The sequence below is a fragment of the Patiria miniata genome, unplaced genomic scaffold (assembly GCF_015706575.1).
Source record: "Patiria miniata isolate m_02_andy unplaced genomic scaffold, ASM1570657v1 HiC_scaffold_5, whole genome shotgun sequence".
Lineage (NCBI taxonomy): Eukaryota > Metazoa > Echinodermata > Asteroidea > Valvatida > Asterinidae > Patiria > Patiria miniata.
Genome location: NW_024037072.1, coordinates 4,920,584 through 4,946,188, shown reverse-complemented (window position 1 = coordinate 4,946,188; position 25,605 = coordinate 4,920,584). Strand labels below are relative to the sequence as shown.

Below are 25,605 nucleotides of genomic sequence, written 5' to 3'. Positions count from 1 at the left end.
TGGGGGGAATAGGAGCCATTGGAAAGATTATAATAAATGGTATTTCAAGAATAATTTTAACGTAAATTATTTTTTTTGGAGGATGAGGCTTAATCAGTTGTTAAAATATAAGTATAATTTAAAATCTTTAACTTGGTATTTTGAGTCTGCTGTAATTTGGGTAATACAGAGATTTTAATCGCATCTATTTCCAAATGAAACCTGTGTGCTAGATGTACGCAAGTTTGCCTTAAATCTTTTGTTCTTTTTTTTTGTCTGTCTTGACAGTGCCGGTCCAAAAGGTGACAACATCTATGAGTGGGGATCGACGATTATGGGACCCAAAAATTCCGTCTACGAGGGTGGTGTCTTCTTCCTTGACATCAACTTCTCCCCCGACTACCCGTTCAAACCGCCCAAGGTATGTTTCCCTTCCTTTTCTCTGGCTTTACCTCCATTTACTTGGACTTCACTTTTATAGGCAACCTGCTTAGCCAAAAACGGCAAAGGGGGTCAGTTTTGCCCGGCTGTAAAGTTGCTGCATTGTCAAGATTAGTCTTCACTTTTTCCTTCCACTGCTGAGAAGCAAACTTCTCAGCATTGTAAAAAAATCACACAGACGACTTTTCAGGTGCTTTCAATTTTCCTAGTAATAGATTTTTTGGGTCAATTCTCAACTTTACAAAAAATTTACCTGAAATTTAAGTGAAATTTTATCAGGCTCTAAACATACCCATTCATAAATCTGGAGTTAACCTACCCGTTACAAGTTAACAGAGACATTTATTTCGGCGTGATTTTCCAATTTTATTTTGGCGTGATTTTCCAATTTTTTTTAAGTGCACAGTGAACCCTTTCAAAATGCGCCCCCCAATTTTTTTTTTTTTGGTTTTCTGACAAACCTCTAGTTGGGTGTGAGTAGAGATATATAATGGTTTATCAGAATTTTTTCTACTTTATAGAAATTTTCTGAGATTTGTTCAAGTGTGCCACATTAGGGAACACTCAGCCGATTTTGTGCCAAATTTCCGGATGCCACGGTTTTGAATTTCGGACTAAATTTCATGACACTGAAGTTGTTCACAAAGGTTCAACAGCAAGCATTATTAAGGCAAAAGTACCAGTACTGAATGAAATTGAATTTTGTCAACAAAGAAGTTTGGCAACACCGCTTGAGGAAAGTCGGGGAACACGTCAAAGTACGCCACGTTAGGGAACACCACTATATATGATTGGATTTTTGCTAGGAATCCAAGGTTGCTTACAACTTTTTCTCTCTCTCAGCTAAGCAGATTTATGTGATCAGTATCCCTGTGCAATATTGCCCTATATTGTAGACATTGTTTTGCTCTGTACGTGTACTTTGTTCAGAAATATAGCAAATTGACTCTGATGTTGTTGTGTATTCTTCAATATTGACCAGGTGAAGTTTCGTACCCGCATCTACCACTGCAATATCAGCAGCCAGGGAACTATCTGTCTAGATATCCTCAAGGACAACTGGAGTCCTGCTCTGACCATCTCCAAAGTCCTACTCTCCATCTGTGCTCTACTCTCTGACTGCAATCCTGGTGAGTACGCAGACTCTAGAGGGCGCCCTGCAACAGTGTCGTAGTCGATCCATCACAAGGGTGCAACCCAGTAAATAGGCTAAAAGTCTGTACGCCGAGCTCATGAATAAAAGTTATACATTCAAATGATTCGATATTAGAGAGTTCTGAGAGCCATGGAATTGGGGGATTGAAGACATATGGCACTGTACCCCCTTTGGCCAAGACTTTGACAAGTCAGACTGCTACGTCCAGATTTGGAAACGATTTACTATGATTGGGCCACTTCGCATATCTACATGTACAAATTGACATTTTTAAAGCAGTGTGAAAGTAATTTCCAGTATTAAATTCCCTTCTATCTCCCCCCCCCCCCACCTCCGTTTTTCCTTTGTAGCTGACCCACTGGTGGGCAACATAGCAACTCAGTACCTCCATAGCCGCGAGGACCACGACCGGTTTGCAAAAACGTGGACGAAACGCTACGCAACATGATGCCAGCCAACACCGTCTAAGGTGGCAACTTTTGTCTCGTCTTTTTTTGTTTCTCGCCCCGCAGTGTCTTTATTTATGTTTTATTTTGTACAGCATGTTCACCCTTTCCTATTTTCCCCCTGTTTAATTAAGATGAATTGTGTTGCAGTCCAGGTACCAGACTTAAGTGTTGTAGGGCCTAACACCAAGCATTGAGGGCCATTTCCAAAATGGCGGTTTTGTTTATGGCTCGGGTTTCATCCTAGGCTTTGTTCGGAGAAAGTGTTCTAAAATTCAGAGGAATATAGGATTTGATGTCCCTGAAGCTGAACACGGACCTATAGACTCTTTGCACAAGTACCCCCTCAACAGTTACAAAAGGGGCAATTCCGTATACTCGGATAAACACGTCAGACACTTTAACCCTAACTCCCCAGCATGATTTACTAGGAACCATACCCATCCTGGCAAATTCCAACACCATATGGGAAACTGCACACGCATCTTTCTGACTTTGTTTCTGGAGGTGTTCCAACCCAATGTAAAAGACTGTCAGTTTAAGGGTATTGTACCCATCCAGACAGATCCCAACAAAACATGATGATGGGTTGAATTCTGTGAGGGTTAATGAGCTGCTGATGGAAAAGTGAATGTGATACATAACTAACAATGTGACATCTAATGAGTAGAAAACAATTACTGATCAAAGTAAGGTACCACCACCTTAACGACCTTGTACATCATGTGGTCGGACGTTACATTGGATTTTACGGAATTGCCCAGAGGGAGAGTTGGGGGAAGACAACTGGGAGGAACAATCCAATGCAACCGACGATGCCTGACGCTCACGGGAAGATGCTTTGGCTTTGTGCACATTCAGAATCAAATACGCGCAAGTCATGCGTACTTCGCGCCGTATGCGCATGAACCAGTATGCGCATGAACCAGTATGCGCATGAACCAGTATGCGCATGAACCAGTATGCGCACACGGTGTGCCCCTCCCACTAAGGGTCTTGAAAGTGGTAAAAAAAAAACCGCCACCTACTTTTCGTGCACTGAGTCTATAGTGTTGATGAGAAATCTCCATTTACCCTCATTTTGTTGGCGCTGGAAAAAAAAAAACACTCAATTTTATCAGGTTTGCCTTGTAAATGTTTTAAAGAGTCCACTAATTTGCTCAGTATGTTAACGTTTGGTTATAATTTGTTCAGTGATAAAAGCTAGTTGTGTATTTACATACATGTACATAACATAGAAACCATATGTAGTTGTACTGTAAGCATAGAGAGTAGGAGGAGTAAATATTAGGTAGATCACGTATGCACAACGTCCGTGGTTTCATTATATGGATCACAAAAGATAGAATTATATGATTCTTTTAAATTGTTTTTTTTTGTGGGGGGGGGGGGGTAGTCATTTCAGACAATGAGGTGTCATTTTTGATGGTGAGAGTGTTAAATTCCACTGTAGCGTCGTTAGAGGAGAGATTTGTATCACGTTTAGCGAGTAGGCAAATATTGGCCACGTCCTCGGGGGCAGTGTTTTTAGTTTAATGGATTTCCCCCCGCCTCACGTGCTGTCTGCAGGCTTGCGACTGCACTCACTGCAGCAGTAAGCTTTACAGTGACGACACGCACTGCGGAAACTGGGAAAATGGTTGACGCGGGCGTAGGATTTCACACGACAAAGAGCAGTGTCGATATCAGCGGGAACACGGATACATGTCTCTGTGTGCGTACGTTCCAGTTAAGCCCTTGAGTTTTGTACACTTAACGTCTACTGCACATGATTTTAGTGTGCACTAATGTATCTACTGATTGCAGAATCTGAGTCTATGTGAAGCACATGGTGATCTTTGTTGATACCTGGTAGGGCAATAGACCTTATGCGTTGAGGCGGAGCAAGAGGGCATTGGTTTTGTATCGCTTGGGTATGCATGAGTAAACCGTTTGTGCATTCATTGTTAACCAAGAACACCTGCTGAGGTACCTGCAATGCATAAGGTCTATAGATGATCAAGTTATAACGAGTTATATCATTGGCAGGTTTTGTGATTTGAAGATTCGGGGTGCCCCCCCCCCCCAAAAAAAATCCTGAAATTGGTTCAGAGTATTGCTTCGATAGTTAAGTTTTGCATGTACATGTATACATGTATTGGCAACACCGAATCTAGTAGTTCAAAACTAAAATTATACAATTTTATGAAATTAAATGAATTCACTGAAAAAAAAAATGGCAGTTCAGTTTTTCTCCTCTTTTGGTCAGAATTTTAAAGGCATGAATACTGCTTTAAAACGCTCTCGATATGTACTGTCCGACAGTCGGTACCTTCTGACGAGATCTTGACCAGGAGTGGTGCCATTGTTAAGACTTGTGGACTAGTAGGCAGAAGAACAAAATCATCAAAGTTTCAACTGTGCAGCACTTACAGCTATTTGTATTTTGACTAATTTTTTTAAAAAAATCTTACAGATTACTTCCCAATGCAGAAATCAACTCCACTTTCAATGCAGGTGCACTGAAATTCACTTCTTCTTCAAACGTCCAGGTCATTTACATTGGAACAAGTCACAATATTTACTCCTGTAAGCTCAGAAACGTGCTGCTTCAGATGAAGCACTCGCATTTTTTCCATTTCATCTGTGACACAGGATGGCAAAAATCCAATCTCCCGATTAGCTAGTCCTGTGAGCTGCACGCCCACATGAATTCTCTGGATGATTCTGACAAGAGAACGTAAGATGAACTGATAAATTATTCCTGTATGACGATTTGCACGACATAAGGACTTGATCCTGTAGGCCATATGGTTTCCTCTTCCCACCCCGATTTAGTGGATTGATCACTGTTGAAGATGAATTTAAAAGTGCAGGTTTTGTTAAGTAACTACCAATACACCATCTGTTTAAGAAACCGGCTGACTGCATGTTACCAAGTGTATGAATTTAATCAAGTAACCGAGACTATTTTTTTAGGAGTTAGGAATTAAAGATCTGAGGTTAATGTTTGACTAAAATAATGAATGCAACTCAATTGAGTGCCAATTTGAAAGAAGAAATTTCTGTGCAGTGATTGCAATGGCATTATAACGTCGGCTATTGGAACCCCGTTTAATTGCCTTGGGCCTCGAGTCATGTGTGTTCATCATACGTGTACATAACGGGATAAGTATACAATTGCAGGTGTTTTGTACTCCAACAAATCATGTACTGCTGATATCTCTTCCTCGTCATTTTTCAGTGAATAATGGACTCAAAGCATAACAAGGCCTACAGATTGTATAGCATTACCGTATCCTTTAACCGACAGATATGGAAGTATTCTCTCCAATTTTTGACTGCGATTAGGCGCGTTCCTCTCTCATGCAATGATGCAACTTGTACTAATTTTTGTTGGGAATTAGTTGCGCACACCCAGAGTATTTTGCACATGCTAACCAATCGATCACAGAATGTGGCCTTCCTATGCTCTCATGAGAATGCCACACGGTTTCTGCGTGGAGTCTGTTTGGGCAGAGGAGTGGAAATTCTGTTTTTCCCCAAACACCTCCAATTCAGTTGGGAATAAAAGTTGATTGCAATGGTACAAATTGATTGGAGGTATATATAGGAATGCATGTGTGTTGTATTTCCCTTGCGTAGTCATCGTTGAGGTATTTTTATTTTTTTGGTTTTTTTTGGAAACACACAAGAGGTCTAAAAATTTTCCCTTCAAAGTTGGCTACAGTGCACAGGATCTGTTAACAGGGCTCCCAGCACTTTGTGAAAACAAAATTCCCTGAGTTCCCCTGGAATTTCCAAAAAATTAAGAGAATTTGTTCACTTTTACGAGGTTGCTGAAAAGTCAAGAGATGGTTGCAGCAAAGCAGCTAAGTTACTGATAATACACAGGCAAGCGATGGCCTCCCTCCACCCCTTATAGCCATCCTTTCCTCACCATATGCAACAGAGATGCACATATGCCAAACTGGCTAAAGCCTTCCCTTCTGGGTATTTTTTCCAAAATTCCCAGAGTTTTCCCCCACTGGAAAGATGTCAACTCATTTTCAAGGTTTTCCTGTTTTCCACAGTACAGAGATGTCAACCATTACTCTTTTGGAGTAATTATTAGGATTTTGAGGCATGTCACTACACTTGAAAATTCCAGCTGTCCTATACGCCAACATTGTGGCTACTCTGAAAAGTACTGCGGTTACTCTTAAACTTGACTGTTGTCCTATGTATTTACATTAGCATTACTCTTTGCAGGAAGAATCATTACTATTTTGTAGTCTGTAAAGTTGGCATCTCTGCGAGTAGCTGGGAACCCTGATTATTGAGGTATCTTGATGTATTTGAGATATCCATGCAAATTGCATCTTGAGCAGACAGTGTGGCTTTTATTTTTTCAGAACAGTCCTCGCAGGCCATGCAGTGTGCAGTAGCATAAACTGAGCGTGATTTCAGGATGGTAATTAACTTGGCCAGAAATGAAATCACGGCTTCACCTATGAGTCCCAAGGGAGTTCACTTGCTTAGGAGGGAGGGAAGGGGACGCGGGCGAGGTTTGAAATATCCCAGGAGAGCCTCTGATGTGACTTATATTGTAGGAACAGCTATTACATTGGTCTAGTTTGAGGCTACTCAACCCCAAGAATCTAATCAGAGTCTCCGATATTTTCCAGTCCAACGTGGGGGATGAATCTTACAGAAGAAAATTGCCTTGGGTTGAAAAGTGGAGTTTTTTTGTGGGGACATGTGGCTTTTGATTGTGATAACTTTTTGTGACTTGTAGTAAAATCTCATCTCAAGCATTCAACCTGTTGTAACATTTGACAAAAAAAACATTGCCAATTGGAGGTTGTGCCAGTTGATATCACATTGGGCTGCTGGGCTTGGGATGTCATTTTGGGAGCTCGTAAAAAAAAAAAAAAATCACATTATCTAGTTTCCATTTTCCGTTTTGCAATGTTACGTCCAGCAGGTTCATTGTGTTTGGGTGACAAACTTGCACGTATACTGGGTCTCTGTTGTATGTAATTTAACGTCCAGAGTATAGTTTCACATATTTGTAATCCAGTCAGGTACATGTATCTGGCCAATTTAAACATGTAGTGATTGTGATTTTAATACAGAATTCACAAATTGTGAGGCGTTGGTTCTGGAAAAATGAGACGGAAGTGGGTATGGGCTGAAGTGGAGGGGAAAAAATGCAAAAATGCAAAGAAAAAAAAATGGTGAATTTTTGTTGATTTTCAGATTTATTGATATTTGTAATCTTTGATACCCCGGTATGTCTACTTCAAATATTGCAAAGAAATGGTATAAAAAGAGTGGATTAAAAATGTTTTCATTGGAAAAACAATTAGCATCTTTCATGTTCACGACTACAAAACAGTCAAAACTATAAAAGCCTTTCTCAGCATTTTACTTTTTGACTTGTCGATAAATGCAAACTTGAAAACGGAACGCCCCATTGAAACGCATCGAACATTGTTGTAGGATAATTGTATTCTCTTTCCTAATACCCGCAAACCCTCATTTCGACCTCTGCCCAGTTCGGTCTCATTTTGCCAGAACACCTCACAAATGTCATATTTGTCCAAAAAGAGGGATTGTTCTCCTTTTCTTGTATAAGCAGCAAATGTATCTCTCCTATAGAGTATCTTCCTTGATCTTGGGCCAGTTTCACAGATCTGCTAAGCTAAGTTCACATATGCTTAGCACATACAGGTCACCAACCAAATAGTTATGCAATATATACTAGTGACTGGTGCTTAGCTTTATGTTGGCTTAGAACTTAAGTTTGCTAAGCAATATTTTCTGCTCAGCAGATCCGTGAAATTGGGCGCTGGCATTTTGTAACCCTCCTGCTGTCTGAACAGTCACAGACAGTCAAAAAGCAATCAATCCTCTTTCCCTGCCATGCCTTTTTACACAGGCTTGTCACCAACAGTCAGATCATAATTTAAGCAAGCACTGTGACTAGTCAAATTCAGTCAACAGACAAAAGCAGGCAAGTGGTTGGCACAGCTGGCTTATCAATCACTTACAGTCAAAGCATAGCTGTATCAAGTTACAGTCACAGCCAGCCAATCCTGCTTTATGTAGGCAGGGAGCGCTCAACTGTTAAAAACAGTCACTTGACTGATTTTGACTGAAAGGACAACTTTTGCATAGAATGTATGTTTGCAGAGGAGGGCTGATGATGTGAATCATGCACCTTTGACACCACACATCTTTACTTCAAAAAATTCCTGTAGTGATTTTTGTCGCCTCGTGTTTCATTGTACATGTACATGCACTTTTTTCCTTTTTTGTTTTTTTATGTGAACAGTAATGCAACATCAGAGATGCATTTTAACCATTAATTAGTTTCCCCCGATTGTGTATATTAGATTCGGTGTAGACAGTAGGCTTTTTAAAAAATCCCTGTACAAAAATTACACAGAGACTATTTATAAAAAAAAATGAAAAAAAAAAAATGGGAAAAACACAAAAATTGATCCCGATAGTCTGGGACTCTTACCACGCAGTATTACGTCAATTTATTCAGTAGTAGGATCAGATGTAGTGAAAAAGGTAACTAGTCCGAGGAATGTATTAATAAACTTGATTATTATCATCATCTATTGAAACTGACATTGTTGTTATCTGCCTGTTCATTTCTGTGGTATGACTCGGGTTACATAGGATCCTGTTTTGATCAGTTTTGGGCCATGATGGGACAGGTTATTGGCAGTTATCGGATTACATAAAGGCACTGTCGATGGTTTCTAGACATTAAGAACAGCGACCTTGAAGAACAACTGAATGTTGTGTAATGTGATCGTCAGCTCTTTTTTGGGGGAGGGGAGGGGGTTATGAAATGTTACCGGCTCTATACAAAAATAAACTCTTGGTGTGGTAATGTGGGTTTCCCTAGAACATCATTCTGGGGTTTTTCTCTCGCCTCTAAAACTGTAATTTCTTCTCATTGTCTTCTCCCTATCTTCTTCCTATAGGCAGGTTTCTTCAGAATTGCGAGCTACAGTGCCCAGAGGGCGCTTTTGAGAAATCCTTGGTTTCATTACCGGAACTAATTAATAATAATAAAACATTTTGTTTTCTTTTCTTTTTTCTTTTCTGGGGTGGGTTGGGGGTGGGTCGGGGAGGGTCCAATCCTTTCCACATTAAAAAAAAACCCCATTGTTACCTTTGATAGAAGTCACCCCTAACAATGCTTGAAGCCACTAGGGGTTTACTCCAGGAAACCGGGAAAAAACGAAAAATTAAAAATACAAACAAAATACTGTTTTTGTTTTCCTGAGCTTAACTATGATACCATTAACAATGAACAATGAACATTTTAAAAGTAATCTACAACATTTGCTTTTGCTGTAATTTTCAGAAATGGAAGGATTTGGGGGTTAGTTTTTTTTTTAAGCAAGTATTGTTACACTAACCTGTTTACAGTTTCGTGATCACAGATGCTGGAAAAATCAAGGAAAAAAAACAGCTGTTCTTGTAGTCTGGTCCTTGACCCTAATTCAGATGAAATGGAGCAATTTATAGATGTTGGGGAATTGTCAGGGAACCAGACAAGCGGACTTGCGCCTTTTCACGGATGTGTAACCAATTGCAAACTAAATGTGGACTAAGTTTGGTGAATTCGGGGCAGTATTTAGAAGAAAAAAAATCAGTTTCTTCCCAACGATGGTCGGCTGACCATCGTTGGAAATGGATACAAAAATTCTACATTTCTTGAAAATGACAGCACACCAGGCGCCATGATTTCACAGGATGCTTGAGACAATAATTGACTTACAGTCAAGGTATTTCATAATAATTTGGTAGTTTTGCTTTTTGATGTTTGCAAAGGTTGTACATGTATATTACCCTTTCAGATCATTTTACAAATAAATCAAGCATTGGCACCCGACACTCATTTACACGTCTATTTCTTTATTCTGCAATTAAGTTATACACATTCCACTTACCAGCTAAAAAGATACACTGTATAAACTGTACAGGCAACCCCAAAACAAAGTCTCACTAAAATATTCATACATGTGGACAAAGATAAAATTAATATAATTCAACGGTTGCATTACAAGTCTCGGTCAAATTACGGAGGGTGGTAGAATAGAAAAGAAAAGATCTTTATAAAGAATTGCAATGTTATTGAAATGGAGAAGTCTGGGGATTGCCAGTGGTTGTAGTCAGGTACCCAATTATCTTTCTTGACTGAAACTGTGCCATATACACACATGGAGCAGTTTCAGTCAAAACAAACCACAACCACATCACATAATTCATAGAAAAGTTGATAGATAAAGCCAGCTGCCACCGCTTTTAGGGTTGAACTGCCAAGTGCTACATTTCACAGCCAACATTCATGTCATCTACAACAGTTTCTAGCGTTACTGTCACACAGTTTCCACCACATGTACAGAAAGTGTTGTGTGCTGTTGCATTCTTATGACAGGCAAGAGAAGACAGTTGCTTCAGACAGCTGGGCCAAATCTCAAAAAAATGTGCTTAGCACAAAGAAAGTCTGGCTTATAAAAGCAGGTTACCAGCCAAAACTCCACATGATTTTCATGCTATAGCAAACAACAGCTCAATACTAATCAAGAGCAATATTTACATGCACATCACGTGGAGTTTTGGCTGGTAACCTGCTTTTATAAGCTGGACTTTTTTTCTGCTCAGCATATTTTTTTGTGCTTAGCAGTGCCATGAAATCGGCCCCAGCACATGCCAGTTCTATCTTGTCTTTACGCACTTATTGGGATTGCGTTTACTCATCCTACGGGATAAAAATCAGCTGACTCTGCTTCCAATTTTACACCACTAACTGCAGTTCCAAACTTCCAATTAATCAAGGCTGCCAAAAATATATGTCCAATAACCTAATCCTCAAATACGAAAAATAGGGGCAGGCTATAGATCTGGTATGATTTAATGCAACAGAAAAAAAACCCAGAAAAATAAGTACAGGCTAATAAATTACGGAAAAATTGATATAAACTCTGTGAATAACCGTGTGAGTATTTGGCAACATATCCATGAGAAAATGGAGCACAATTCTATTGGGCCCAAGGTACAGATGTCAAACTCTGGAACTTGCACTTGATATTTGAAAAACTGCACTCTTAAGTTGTGGGACCAATATAAATATTTTCATCAGGTGAGCAGTTTACTGTCTCACGTTTTTGTACAAAATGTTCAGACTTGAACACATGCTGGCCCGCATTGCATAAGAGTGACTAGGGACGTGCATCAGAACCGGGTACCCGAGTACCCGACCGCTGATGTCAGGAATCGGTTCCAGATTATGGGATCGGGTACCCGTAACCAACTTTACAAATTACTCAGGAACTTCTCAGACAACGAAAAAGAAAGGTTTTGAAGTAATTTGTTGGGAATTTTCAAAATTAAAATTTGCATTTTACACCGTAAAGCTGTAAAGGCCCTTCAGACAATATCCAGGGTTTGAATTTTGAGGTCGGGTTTCTTTCATTGATACCTGGGTATCCATGTTTTACTCTAAGAGTGACTGCGACAAGAGTGACAATGCATTGGTAACGGATGAATTGATACTACTTGAGTGTGCAGAAAGTGAAAAAAATGTTAGAACAGTTTAACCATACATGTATGTACCAGAACAGACAAAGAATAATTATGGGTTTAACATAAGTGCACATTGCATGATTCCAGTATTTACAAAAACACTTCAATTAAATATTCCCAGTTATGAGTGTAATTTTGAGAGTGGGCAGGGGGAGACACAAAAAAATAGAAATAATAAAAAAATTACCAAACTGCAAATAGACCCTTTGCGTAGCAGCCATCTTAGGGGGCAAAGCGTCTGTTTTGCTGAGATATGCATGAGTGAAACTTTGTGCGTTCATATAATGATTTAACTAACAAAAGATACCCTCCAAGATGGCTGCTATGCGTGAGGTCAATTTGGGTTGATACTTAGGTAGTAGAGATTTACATTTAAGATGACACAGACTTATTCAAAAATCAGTTTTACAGAAAATAGACCTATCAATTTATCTCATCAAACTAATGTTGATTGAATGTTTCACTGTTCCTCTCCATTACGACGAACCATTTCCAAAGAGTTTCACCCTTTTTCAAAGTCTTTGAATCAAACATTTTGGACGTTTATTTGCAAGTTGGTGGGTTGTCATCTAGACTCTCCGAGTCTACATGTATGCCACACGTCAAATCATTTTGGATCTATCAAACAATTTATTCTTGTATTTATAAATACTCCCTTGCAATCTACAAAGATTCTCCACGTATACAAAAAGCATTCCCTTGTCATCTCGAATTCACTAATTTGTCCATTGTTGTAATTAGTGTTCATTAGGGTTCTCAAAATAATAATTGGGTTCCCCACAAACTAGGAGTAAAAGGTTTCTTGGGGGCACACGCTAAAAAAAGGGTTCTGGAGTCAAGAATTTGCTATCTGCTCTTAAACACAGCTGCAAGGGCGTCATTTTGCTGTTCCTTGCAAGAGATGTAGCACTGTGTGTACATATGCAGTGCACTACACTGATCAAACATCTCACTGCCAAGTCACAACAACCATCACTGGACAGTCCATGAGCAATTTTGGGCAGGGACCATTAGTCAACTTGTGGTTGATTTGTGACGTAACTTACACCTGCGCACTAATAGCAACGCGCAAACACTTCTAGTCAAACGAAGGTCCTGGCTCCCCGTTGTGCTGTATGATACCAGCGGCTATTGGTTACCAGTGATGCAACCATGCCCATGCTCCGGTTCCGAGTAGTCGACTAGAGTTGTCCAACAATCCTTTTTTTTTCAACTTCGTAGTATTATGGTTAACTATAGTTTGTGCCAAAACTTGCTCTATAGTGCATGGCTGATTCAGGGAACAGAACTTCATTCTTGCGTCGCCAACTACATGTTCAAAACGTCTTTGCAAGAAAAATCCTTATGCACAATGGATATCTAAGACTTTTGAGAGTGTATAAACGCGAGTATACATCCGTCAAAATATCGATGCAGAGATTAAACAAGAAACAAAAATTTGATACTAGGCAGAAGAATGTATACCTTAGCCATACTGGAACTGGAATCCTCCTGGGAAACCGCCGCCATAGTAACCGCTGTCCCGGTGACCGCCGCCACCCCCTCCGTGCCCTCCGAAGGGAAAGCCACCACCAGGGTGGCCGAAAAAACTGGTGAAGATCTGGGAGGGGTCAAAACCTGAACAATAACAACAAAAGTCCAAAATAACATTTGTTTTGGTTTAATTTGTTGGTATAAAATTTAACAATTTAAAATGCACTTCAGCATTTTACTCAACAGTTTTCATTTTTAAAATATTTTTTACTCTTTGGATATCCAAAACTATTGCAAAAATATATACAAATATATACAAACTGTGTACATAAGTTTTGTATTTATGAGTAAAAAATAGTACTGTTAAAGGTTTCCCAAACAGATCTTCAGCAGTTATTTGATAAACTATTGCTACATATGCCAAGAATACACAATATATTTCTAATACTAGGTTCTAGAAATCTACAGCACAGAATCATGAAGACTGCAATTGTTTTCATGCAGTTATCTTGCACGCTGCTAAGATCTCAGCCTGATTTCTATGGAAGATTTTTGGGGCAGTTGTGTTTTTCCCTGAGTTTTTGTTAACTGGATCATCTTGATTAAATGCGGGCCGCCCTTTGTCACACCCAGAAGGTGAACTCTGGATCGCATTCCGTGAACAAACTGCTGAAGATGTCTGTTGGGTCAAAGTCTGGGAAGTGCAAAAGACAGAACAATTTACTGAGGTTGCTTCAGACTAGGAAATAAGTAAGAAATCCCTCTCCCCAATCGAGTACAGCAAGTGTGTTGAGTACAGAAAGTCTCACTTGCTTGGTGAAAATGTTACACAATGGACTGACACACTCTACAAACAATCTAGATGCAAAAGAGGGGGGAAAACCAGAGTGTAGTCAGGGTTTCACTGACATGACACCACACATTCTACTCAGGAAACCAAGCTAACTTCAAGAGGAATACTCTGGGAGTGCATAGGCGCACAGAGGATGGTTGGTTTCAAATGGGTTACATTGTTCACAGAGAGGGGGGGGGGGGAACACTGAACTGTTCCAACACCATATGGTAAACTGTCCACAAAAACTGTTGGACTTTGATTATTGGTGGCATGCCTGACCCCATGTAAAGCATAATCAGTTAACTAGTGCAGTAGTCACTCCAACAGATTCCAACAAATCCTGGTGTTGGAGTTTGACAGGATGGGGATTGTTAGGGTTAACAGCGATTGTTGGAGGATTTTTGAAGGATTGAGGTAATGGTCACCCCTCCACTGAAGACACTCAAGAAATAATGAATGTATTTGGAGGATTGATGCTAAATCCAATTTTACATTCTGGCAACTGGGGGATTTTGCAGGAGTGAGGATGGTTCCTAGCCAAAAGTGCCCAGGGGGTTAAGGTTAATACCACTCAACATCGTTCCCTAGTAAAGATGCTACAATTTTGAGCACATACAGATGAACATTTATCATGAGTATTCTCTGCAAAACATGTAGAACCATCTACCATTCTTGCACGGAGGCCACATAGCCCTGAAGAAACGACAAAGCAAGAGTAAGTGCAACTTACCTCCAAATCCACCATCCATTTCTTCTAGATCCTGCCCGCTATCATATCTCATCTTCTTCTTGGAATCTGACAGCACGCTGTATGCCTCCCCTACTTCCTTGAACTTCACCTCCTCTGCCTTCTGCACCTCCTCCGACTTGCTGGAATGACGATCTGGGTTGAAACAAAACAATCCATCAATCAATCAATTAAACCATAACAGGTGTTAAGTCTGTGAGACCTTATTGGGCAGTGAACACCAGCAGCATCAACTGCCAATTCTGGGAGCTCATTACAATAAACAATGCTACAGTTTATTCCTGTGTCAGCAGGCAGCCCCCAGACTTTTACCCTCCTAGTCTTCTGCACTTCACAACCCTTCAAGGCAAGTTTTCCAAAACCTCTGTTGCCCATAGAGTTAGCACCCACACTTTGAGGTAATCTTCTGCAGAGTATGGATAACACTTCAAATCCCTGCACAGTTCTTGTGTGTGGTTACGCTCAGGGCAAGCAGGCAGATTCGGTCGCGCTTCACTGCTCTCCAGTGTTGTTTTTTGTGTGCAGTGACTCTCTGTGTGACACAGTTACTTTAACACTTCATATCCCTTCACCTGAAACTGACCTGCAGGATTTTAAAGAGTTTTACATATGGCCCTGAAAATTGACTTCCCATTAGGTCACGATGCGCTATCTACTGTTCAGCACAATGTTTATACTCATATCCCCAGCATTCCCTCCCCCATCCCAAATTAGAAAAAAAAACACTGGGGAGTTAGTAGAATTTATCAAGATCCAATAAAAATATTTTTGTCAATTAAAGTCAAAGGTGGTTTAGCACCGATTTTGACCAGCTGTCTTACCTGGATGGTGTAGCAATGCATGTTTCTTGTAAGCCTTCTTAATCTCGTCGTCTGTAGCGTTCTTGCTGATGTTCAGCATCTTGTAGTAATCTTTCCTCTTGCTCTTCTTCAGCTCAAACTTGGCATCTTGAAGAGCGGCCTTATTTTCTAAAAAAGAAAAAGAAAACGGGAAAAAAAAAAGGTCAAAACAGAGGTTAGAAAGAAGAAGTTCAAGTATGATGCTGGTTCCCGAGCGTTGATGTCAGGAACCGGTTTCAGATTATGGGATCGGGTACCCGTGACCAACTTTAAAAATAACTTAAGTAAAGTCTCACACAATGAAAAAGAAAGGTTTTGAATGTCCTTTGTAGGGGATTTTAAAAATGAAAACCAGACTACATGGGAAAACAAAACATATTTCATGTTTATGATGCTTGCAAAAGTTGCAGTTTACACCGTAAAGCTATAAGCTCACTGTACACACTTGTATCTTGCTGCATTGACGCACCGATGTGGCAGTATTATCGCGCCGACCTTTATGAACAATCTGAACAGCAACTTCCGAGATTTGAATTTTGGGGTTGGGTTCTTTAACAGGTACCAGGGTACCCGTGTTTTTTTTCAACTGGGTACCCGTTTCCCGTACTACCCACAAACGCACACCCCTTGTCAATTATAGTTACTTGGGGTCACTATTAGGGTGATGTAAATACATAAGTATCGCTCCAACCGCCAACCCACCCTCACCTCTAGATCTATCCATCTGACACACCTTCTCGTAATCTCGAACTGCCTCTTCGTATTGCTCCGTTTCCTTGTAACTGATCAAAATCAATTCAAATCAATTTAAAATCAAATCACATCAATTATTTAACTGATCACTCAACTGAGTGAAATTTGATTTTATTTCTTAGTTTCTCTCATACTTTGAGACAATTGTAAAATTTGTGCTTACTTTTTTCCGTTTCTCACAAACTTTGTCAAACAAACTTTTCAAATTCAAGCACTTCTTATTCATGATTTAGCTTCTGTCTTGTTTGTGACAAATTTTTCTTAGTGGATATTGAGCTTGCCAATGTTTTGTAAATCCACACTCACCATTTGGCCCTTCTCATTAGCGCCTTGAGATAATCAGGGTCCAGCTCCAGGGCCTTGTTGCAGTCTAGAATGGCTTGGTCTGGTTTCTTAAGCTGCAGACAACACATGACACACACACACCAAAAGAAACCCTAAATTAAATCAACTATTATGGAAACCCTAACCCTCAATATGATGCAACAAGATCTTGACTGAAAGTCTTTATTTTTGGGAGAGAGAAGGGGGAGGGGGGAGGGCACAAATATACAGCAAGCCGAGAGTGTGAATGTGGTCTCTTTTAAAAAAAATGAGCCTTAACCCTAACCCACCTCACTCCTCCAAAATCCTCCTGGCAGTTTTGGAGGATTCTAGAGGATTGAGGATGAATGGTGATTGAATCAAATGAGGATTCTGGAGGATTGAGGATGAATGGTGATTGAAGCACATGAGGATTTTGGAGGATTGAGGATGAATGGTGATTGAAGCACAAGAGGATTTTGGAGGATTGAGGATGAATGCTTTTTGAGGCAGGACTTTCGGATGATTTTGAAGGATTTGGCGTTGGTTATCCTTCATTTAAACACGAGTGCAAAATTTTGGGTTGAGGAGGATTTTGGAGGATTGACGATGAATGCATTTTGAGGCAGGACTGTCTGACAATTTTGAAAAATTTGGGCGGAGTTGAAAAATTTTGGAGGATTTTGGAGGATTGAGGATGGTTCTTAGCCAAAAGGGCCTAGGGGGTTAGGGTTAATGCACCATTTTCTATAAAAAGACAACTTTTCACCTTCGTCAACTTGGCCCCTCAACTGCACCAGTTTGACTATGGACGTCAAGCGAGGATCGTGATGGCCCGCGGTTGAGCGTTTGATTAGCCTGGCTGTCATGGCTAACCCGTCTGCCTTTACCCAAGTCGATCCGGGTGAGCTACTTGAATGCAGCCTAAACGAATGTAACCCTTGACCTTTTGACCTTAACCAACTTGACCTTTCAACTCGGTCCTTGTGGGTCTTACCTTGGAACACACGGTTGCTCTGTTGCAGTAGATCTTCGCATTAGTGTTAACATTCAGTGGATCGACCTCTAGCGCCTCCGTGTACAGGTCGTAAGCTTCCTTGTATCTGCCGCCTTTGAACCTTTCGTTTCCTTCTTCCTTCTTGGATTTTAATAATTTACATTTCTGCGAGAAAGATAGGAGAGGCAAATATTCGACCAAAGCCACGGAAAAAGAAATTGCCGTGAAATTGTGAATAACAACACAATAATGAAAGTGACTGTCTGCTTGAGTAACTTAAGGTTCTTTTTTGGGGGGGGGGGGAAGAGCAAAATACAGAACTTTTAAGTATGTACTGTTCTCGAAGATCTATTTTAAAGGTGGTTTTACCACATACAAATTTTAGTGAGAACAAACCCAATCCATTTAAATTCAACATGCTTTGCAATAACATAAATTACACCATGGAAAATTCTGTGAGCGTGATTTCAATATTTTTCCCAAAAGGATCCTGAATCGTCTCAATTTACTGTATGGTAACCCAGGGGCTTATTAACTCAAGTCCCATGAGGAGTCAGTGTGGCTAGGCTACACAGACAATCCGTTTGCTAACCATTGAATTCTGAGCTGATGACCACAATTTAGGCTTGTGTGGTGCTTGATTTTGAGAGTCCCAGCATATCGTCACAAAGATTTTGCGGTATTCTGCATTATCAGGTACTTTTCTAGGCGGACGATTATGTCATCATAATACAATAGGACACGTGGTGTTAGGGAAACTGCAAACAGGCAACATGGGCAGAACTTCAAAGGCCTTGCTGGATTACCAACAAGCACGTTTCGCCTTATCTAGACCACAACAAATTTAAACAATTATCAGTATAGTGCAGATCTGGCCAAGTTGTTTCTGTCACTTCTTATGAACACATTTGGCCAAATTTAAGAGGGAAATTAAATCGCAGTAATGAAATTCCATACCGCGGTCATCCGTATTTCGGTAATTTTGACATCATTCGATATTGTTCGGTATCAAAAATTTGTTGTGACTATGGTTTTACTGAAATACAGTCCAAGCCTACCACCATTCTGCTAACAGTGCTATCACAGAAACTGTGCGCTAACCCTACAAGCACAGAATCCTTCGTTGTGACATGTGTGGATGCGCACAAGTGAAGATTCCTAGCCAACCCATGAAACACACTAATAGTTCACGTGGAATTTCCTGCTAAAGTAAGAACAGTTTTTCTGTCTTAAAGGTGGGTACGGACAAACGGGAATTCGTTTAAATTGGCTTATCTAGCTCCCAGGCATATGTTCTTGGAGTGCTGAATGGTAACACATAGATGTTTTCATTGGATGACGTCAACCTGCCCCCACCTGTGGTTAGCCAAGCCATGAAATTGGGGGCCCCGATCTGTCTCGTTGCTTACCTTAAACGCTACTCTAGCTGAGGAATGGTCGGGGGCAAGCTTGAGGGTCTGTTGAAAGTGTTGAAGAGCCTTGTCCATGTTGTCTTGGTAATACAGGCACAACCCTCTCACATAAATGGCGTCTGCGTTACGGGGCTCCCGCATCAAGATACCACTGGGGGTAGAATTTCAAAATTAATGTTAAGACAATGTTGGGGAAACAGAATGGTTTCAACAGGCTTTGATGAGGGTCTCAAATACAATTTGGAAAATGCTCAAGCCCGTGAGAGGGTTTTTTCTTATCAAGGATTAAAATTGTGTCAGCTTTGTGTTATGTAACAGCAACAAAAATGGTACCTACAAGAAAAACACTCATTGTTAATTTAGATTTTTCTCAAAACGGTTCTCTCAAACGATCAGCATCATAAACGATTCACACTATAAGTGTTGTGTATAATTGTCATAGTTCACTTGTAGAACAAATATACGAATCATTTTGTATATTTTTTTCTTTCTTTTTACACATTTCCACAGCACATGTTGAAGATAAAACAAATAATTTTATTTTGTCCAGCACAGGGATGTTAGACTGAAATTGTCAAAATTGAGTAAAATTGTAAGATGCTTTTTCTTGATCAATACGTTGATACTTAAATGTGGGTCAAATTTCAAGGTGCTACGATAACTGATATGAGTATAACAAAAGTAGAACCTTTAAATGTGATTCTCTTAAAGGTGGGACCAAGGTTTGACAGTTCGATTATCCCTTCTGCTGGGAAGCTGACAATTAGGAAGCTGACTTACTTGACAGCTTGTGATGCCTCTGTAAACCGTTTCATCTTAGCCAAGGCCTCCGCTCTCTTGACTTTGAATTTGGTACACGCCGGCGAGTGGTCAATGGCTCGGTCCATGTTGTACACCACCTGTGACAGAGTTTCAAAGAATTGTAATTAAGTCCTCACAAAATCCTACAAATCTTCACAAATCCTAAAAAGTCCTCTTAAGTTATGACAAGTCCAAAAAAGTCTGTATAAGTCCTCACAAGCCATTACAACATCCTAGAAGTCCGCACAAATCCTAAAAAGTTCTCACAAGTTATGACAAGTCCAAAAAAGTCCTTATAAGTCCTCACAAGCCATCACATCCTAGAAGTCCTCAAAAAGCCTAAAAAGTCCTCACAAGTTATGACAAGTCCAAAAAAGTCCTTATAAGGCCTCACCAGCCATCACATCCTAGAAGTCCTCACAAATCCTAAAAGTCCTCACAAGTTATGACAAGTCCTGAAAGTCATCACAAGTCCTCAAAAGACATCACGAGTCCTCAAAAGAATCACAAGTCCTCAAGTTATCACAAGTCCTTGCAAGTCCTAATCAGTACTTGTAAGTCCTAAAGAGTCATTTCAAGTCCTCACAAGTCCTTAAAGTCCTAACAAGCCATGACAAGTCTACCCAAGTTTTAATCAGTCCTCACAAGTCCTACGGAATCATTACAAGTCCTCACAAGTCCCTAAAGTCCTAACAAGTTATCCAAGGTTATCACAAATTATCACAAGTCATCGCAAGTGATCACAAGTGATCACAAGTGATCACTAGTCTTCACAAGTCACAACAAGTCCTTCCAATTCATTCAAAACTCATCAGTTTCAAGTCGTTTGAAAGTTATTCAAATAAACCGTTACAAACGTTTTCCTTTGTCATTTGTTTTTGTTTAGAGTTCATTAATCAACATGCATTCCATCTGATTTCATCATGTTCTACAAAAAAGCATATGAATTCAAAATGCCTACGCTCAGGATGGCTTCAAAGTATCTCCGCGGGGAATGAGGAGTTAGCGCTCTAGAAATTTAATACAGTTTTATAGTTTGGGTTGATTGCAAACAGTGCCTGCAACAACAAAAACTGCACTCTACTGACCATGAAGAAGTGCATGTGACTTCTGGAAGTCTGTTGTGTTCGTGTCACCCCGACATATGGGTAATATGGATTTACTGTCAAAATTTCACGTTCACAGCTACGGAAAATCCAAACAGGTCAAGATCGATCAAGATTTAAAAAAAAACACCTTTGTGAAATACCTTTCGATAGTCTCCTGCGTCGAACGCCTTGTGGCCGTCTTGGTCATGATGCTGTACCATCTTGGCAGCCCTCATCTGACAGAAAAATACATGATTAATAAGAAGTAAACCTATGATACATCTGAATATTGTAGAAAAAGTAGACTTTGGAAAATTGAAAACAAAAAACGACTATAAACCATACCTCTGACTGAGCTTGTTTATTTCCCGGTTCGAAGTCGACCACTTGGTTTAGTGATCGGATCGCAGCGTCTGCAAAACCTAACGCTATGTGGCACTTGGCTTCTCGTAAATAACCCTGGAATGAATTTTTTTAAAAAGAATGTTTGTGAAAGATATTTTTTTTTTGAAATTCACTGTTCAAGGTTTATTTCAATGCAGACAACAAGCAGAAACTATAATTACAATATTAACCCCAACTCTCTAGGCATTTTTGCTGGGATGCAACCTCAATCCTGCAAAATTCTCCAACTGCCTCCATGTACAACTTGCATACAGCCTCAATCCTCCAAAATCATCCGTTATTTCTTGCATGCGGTCCTTGGAGGGGTGACCACTGCCTCAATCCTGCAAAATTCTCCAGCATTCACTGTCAATATGTTGAGGCAGAGCCAGTGGTATCCTGGAACAGTGTCGAGGATTTCAAGTATAATCTAGGCCTAAATTTATGCACGGCTGAGCATAAACAACACAAGGTCCGGCCTAAGACCTTGACACAGTGCATCCTCCAAAATCACACATTTTTGCCATATAGCCTCATTCCTGCAAAATCCTATATTTTACAATGAGCATTTTGGAGGATATGGAAAGGTTAGGGTTAAATTAGTGACGTAACACTAGAAATCTCCATGCACGCAACTGTATGCACAGCCAAGCTGTGAAATAGTGCTTAATGTTAGCACACTTTTCTACCATAGTTAGCACAACTTCTCTGCTAACTGTTAAACAGCGCCATGAAACTGGCCAATGGGTTCTCAATCTATATTCCCCACTCCTGCAAATGCCTCCAAAAGACCACCTTGGTTACGGTTAATTGAAGTAGACTTTTCCTTTTCTCTTGGCATACCTTGATCAGAGTGTTGTCTATTCTCAGCGCTCGTTGGACGTCCTCCAGCCCCTGTTGGTATTTATCCAACATGATGAACGCTGCTGCTCTGTTGTTGTAATAATTGGCACAGTCCGGACACATTTCTAAGGAAAGATAAAGATTTAACGGTTTGCAAGGTGGAGTCAGCAACAAGAGTAATGTTACGGTTGCACTATGTGACAAGGAATATCCATTGTGAGTTGGTGTGGTTTTGGATAGGTTAAATTCCAAAAAGGTTAATTGCAAAGATGCCTGCTGTGCCCAACTACAGACGACCATAGTTGGGACAGTACGAACTATAGTTTGAACTGTCCCATTTCTGGTTTGGACTGTCCAAAGTATAGTTTGAACTGTCCCAATTATAGTTTGGACTGTCCCAACTATAGTTTGGACTGTCCCAAGTATAGTTTGAACTGTCCCAAGTATAGTTTGGACTGTCCCAAATATAGTTTGGACTGTCCCAAGCATAGTTTGGACTGTCCCAAGTATAGTTTGGACTGTCCCAAGTATAGTTTGGACTGTCCCAAGTATAGTTTGGACTGTCCCAAGCATAGTTTGGACTGTCCCAAGCATAGTTTGGACTGTCCCGAGTATAGTTTGGACTCTCCCGAGTATAGTTTGGACTGTCCCGAGTATAGTTTGGACTGTCCCGAGTATAGTTTGGACTGTCTCAAGTATAGTTTGGACTGTCCCAAGTATAGTTTGGACTGTCCCAAGTATAGTTTGGACTGTCCCAAGTATAGTTTGGACTGTCCCAAGTATAGTTTGGACTGTCCCAATTATAGTTTGGACTGTCCAAGTATAGTTTGTACTGTCCCAATTATAGTTTGGACCATCCCAAGTGTAGTTTGGACTGTCCCAAGTATAGTTTGGACTGTCCAAGTATAGTTCGGACTGTCCCAAGTATAGTTTGCACTGTCCCAAGTATAGTCTGGACTGTCCCACGTATAGTTTCGACTGTCCCACGTATAGCTTGGACTGTCCCAAGTATAGCTTGGACTGTCCCAAGTATAGCTTGGACTGTCCCAAGTATAGCTTGGACTGTCCCAAGTATAGCTTGGACTGTCCCAAGTATAGCTTGGACCGTCCCAAGTATAGTTTGGACCGTCCCAAGTATAGTTTGCACTGTCCCAAGTATAGTTCGGACTGTCCCAAGTATAGTTTGGACTGTCCCAAGTATAGTTTGGACTGTCCCAAGTATAGTTTGGACTGTCCCAACTATAGTTTGGACTGTCCCAACTATAGTTTGGACTGTCCCAAGTATAGTTTGGCCTGTCCCAAGTATAGTTTGGACTGTCCCAATTACAGTTGGGGCCATTGCTATAGCTGGGACGTTACATGTGCAAGAGTCGACTGACCGATTGCTTCTGTATAGAGCTGGATGGCCGCTTCATAGTCCCTCTTTTTGTAGCAGCAGTTGCCTTCACTCTTCTTTGCCTCAGCAACACTGAAATAAAAGAACAATAATACGTGCATATGTAAGCTTGTACAGTAGCTGTTTATTAACCCTCGTGCTATTTAAACAGTCGCAGACAGTCAAAATTTCCATCCACTTCCCCTGCTTTACTTTTAACACAGGCTAGTCACCAGCAGTCAGATCATACACTTGGTACTTGGTAGGTTCTTCTCCTAAGGACTTCCACAAGGGAGTATAACTAGGAGGCCAGAAACACCAGGGCAAACCCCTTCTCTTAGCGAAGAGTGTTACTGGGTTCTTTTACATGCGTTAGGCCTTATACAACACACGGGACCTCCGGCTTAACGTCCCATCCGAAGGACGAAGCAATAATGGTTTAAAGTGCCTTGCTTAAGGGCACAAGTTTCCGGGCCCGGGCTTCGAACCCACGCCACTGTTGCCTCTGAAACACCAGAGTATGAGTCCGGTGCTCCAGTGCTCTTAACCGCTAGGCCATGACACTCCACTTGATATGTCAAGCTGTATACAACGCCACGTTCACGGGTCTAATGTCAAGCTAGTCTTGGCCCAAGACGTCACTGATCGATAGCGATGGTTGCATTGTTAGAGCGACCTTGCACAATTGTTTTTTTTTACTTTCTCGCATAGGCCTACACACACTGAAGTCTTCGGAATCTTGCAGCAATGGGGGCATGGCTGTTTTGTGTAAATTGGACCGTTGGTCATGTTGGTGTAAAGCCCTTGTTAATATCTTCTAACATCATCTTCCCATTTGATACTCACTCGCACGGCGCGGGGGTATCACTGCATTGCATATCTCATTCATTTGCAATGCTTGCCAACAAAATCTGTTGGTCACATTTTTAAACATAGGCCCTAGGCAATGCTATTCATTGACATTGGCATTGCTAGGTATGTTTCAACACAAACTGCCAAACTGGCATATGTAAAAGAGACTGATAGTGATACAAATTTATAAAAATGATAGGCTCAATAATCATAATAAATAGGCCTGTTGGCGCGCCTATGGCCAAAACAAAATGACTGAATACATGGAATAAGGAAACGGGCATAAATTAACCAGTTTCATCTTTCGCCGAATACCCTTTCGCCTGCACAATGTCACAGTTTAATACATAACCACGAACAGATGTTAACAAAAATAATTTCAATAAATTCCACTTCAAACGGTTAAATATGAAATACCCTTTACTTTTAAAATATAGTATTAAAGTCCGTGATGATTAAAATCTTACTCTTCGTTAGTTTCCATGTGGTTTTCGGTGGAGTTTTCCATGTTTTCTGTGTCACGTTTCGGGTTGCGAAGACAGCATAATCACGATGAAATAAGTCGACGAGGGTCATCATATGGGTCATACCAATCTTTGAAGAGGGGTGCAAGTAAAGTACATTAAAGGAATCTTGATTCTTTATCATATTTTAACCCCCATAGATGAATATTAATGATTGTAATTACAAATGAATATTAATTTAATTGCCTGTATAAAGTTTTTTATTATCTCAATGAATAAATTTGGCAAGAACTATCGCCTTGTTAAAGAAACTGCCCCTACAACGTAAATTAGCATGACCTCTACTTCTAGAAATTTCTGAACCGATCCATGCGCATGTGACGGAGGGGTACCGTCTAAAATGCCAAATGCCGGGGGAAAAATACTCTACGTACTTCTTATTGAGATTAATGTTAAAAATTGTGGACTTGATAAAAAGATTTTAATTAAGATTTGTGGTAGTATCCTCTTTCCTAACCATCACTTTGGTATCGTTCGGAAAATGTAATGTAAAGCGGGCATTTCCCCATAGAGTTCTAAATTTTTCTAAAAATAGCTTTATGCGTTCAGGTCACCGGAAGTGCGACTTGCTCATCAGTCACACCGGAAGTTACGTAGTGAATAGGCTATAAAACAGTTAATAGTAATTTTCAGTTAATTTTCCAATTAATAATTTCAATACTAAGGAACGTTTAGTACTTTGCAATGATCATAATTTTCAGCTTCTAATCTCTACACTTTGAATCTAAATAATTATAATCCCACCCATCTTCACTTCATTTCTAGTATCGCAGCCCCCTC

At 40.3% G+C, this 25,605-nt stretch overlaps 2 protein-coding genes across 2 annotated transcripts; one reads left to right on the top strand and one right to left on the bottom strand.

Annotated features, from left to right (window-relative positions):
* The first annotated feature begins 266 nt into the window (after positions 1-266).
* On the top strand, positions 267-2,484 carry LOC119740982 (ubiquitin-conjugating enzyme E2-24 kDa-like). The gene is made up of 3 exons (XM_038216521.1): positions 267-400; positions 1,403-1,550; positions 1,927-2,484. The coding sequence occupies exons 1-3, from the start codon at positions 314-316 to the stop codon at positions 2,022-2,024; spliced, it is 333 nt and encodes a 110-aa protein (XP_038072449.1). The 5' UTR covers positions 267-313; the 3' UTR covers positions 2,025-2,484.
* A 9,753-nt stretch (positions 2,485-12,237) lies between these two features.
* On the bottom strand, positions 12,238-24,895 carry LOC119740981 (dnaJ homolog subfamily C member 7-like). Its single transcript, XM_038216520.1, has 13 exons — positions 24,769-24,895; positions 23,454-23,542; positions 22,075-22,199; positions 21,193-21,306; positions 21,009-21,083; positions 19,739-19,857; positions 18,956-19,109; positions 17,547-17,711; positions 16,553-16,644; positions 16,202-16,275; positions 15,476-15,622; positions 14,637-14,789; positions 12,238-13,215 (listed from the first exon to the last, which is right to left on the bottom strand). The coding sequence occupies exons 1-13, from the start codon at positions 24,807-24,809 to the stop codon at positions 13,064-13,066; spliced, it is 1,500 nt and encodes a 499-aa protein (XP_038072448.1). The 5' UTR covers positions 24,810-24,895; the 3' UTR covers positions 12,238-13,063.
* Positions 24,896-25,605: the final 710 nt, after the last annotated feature.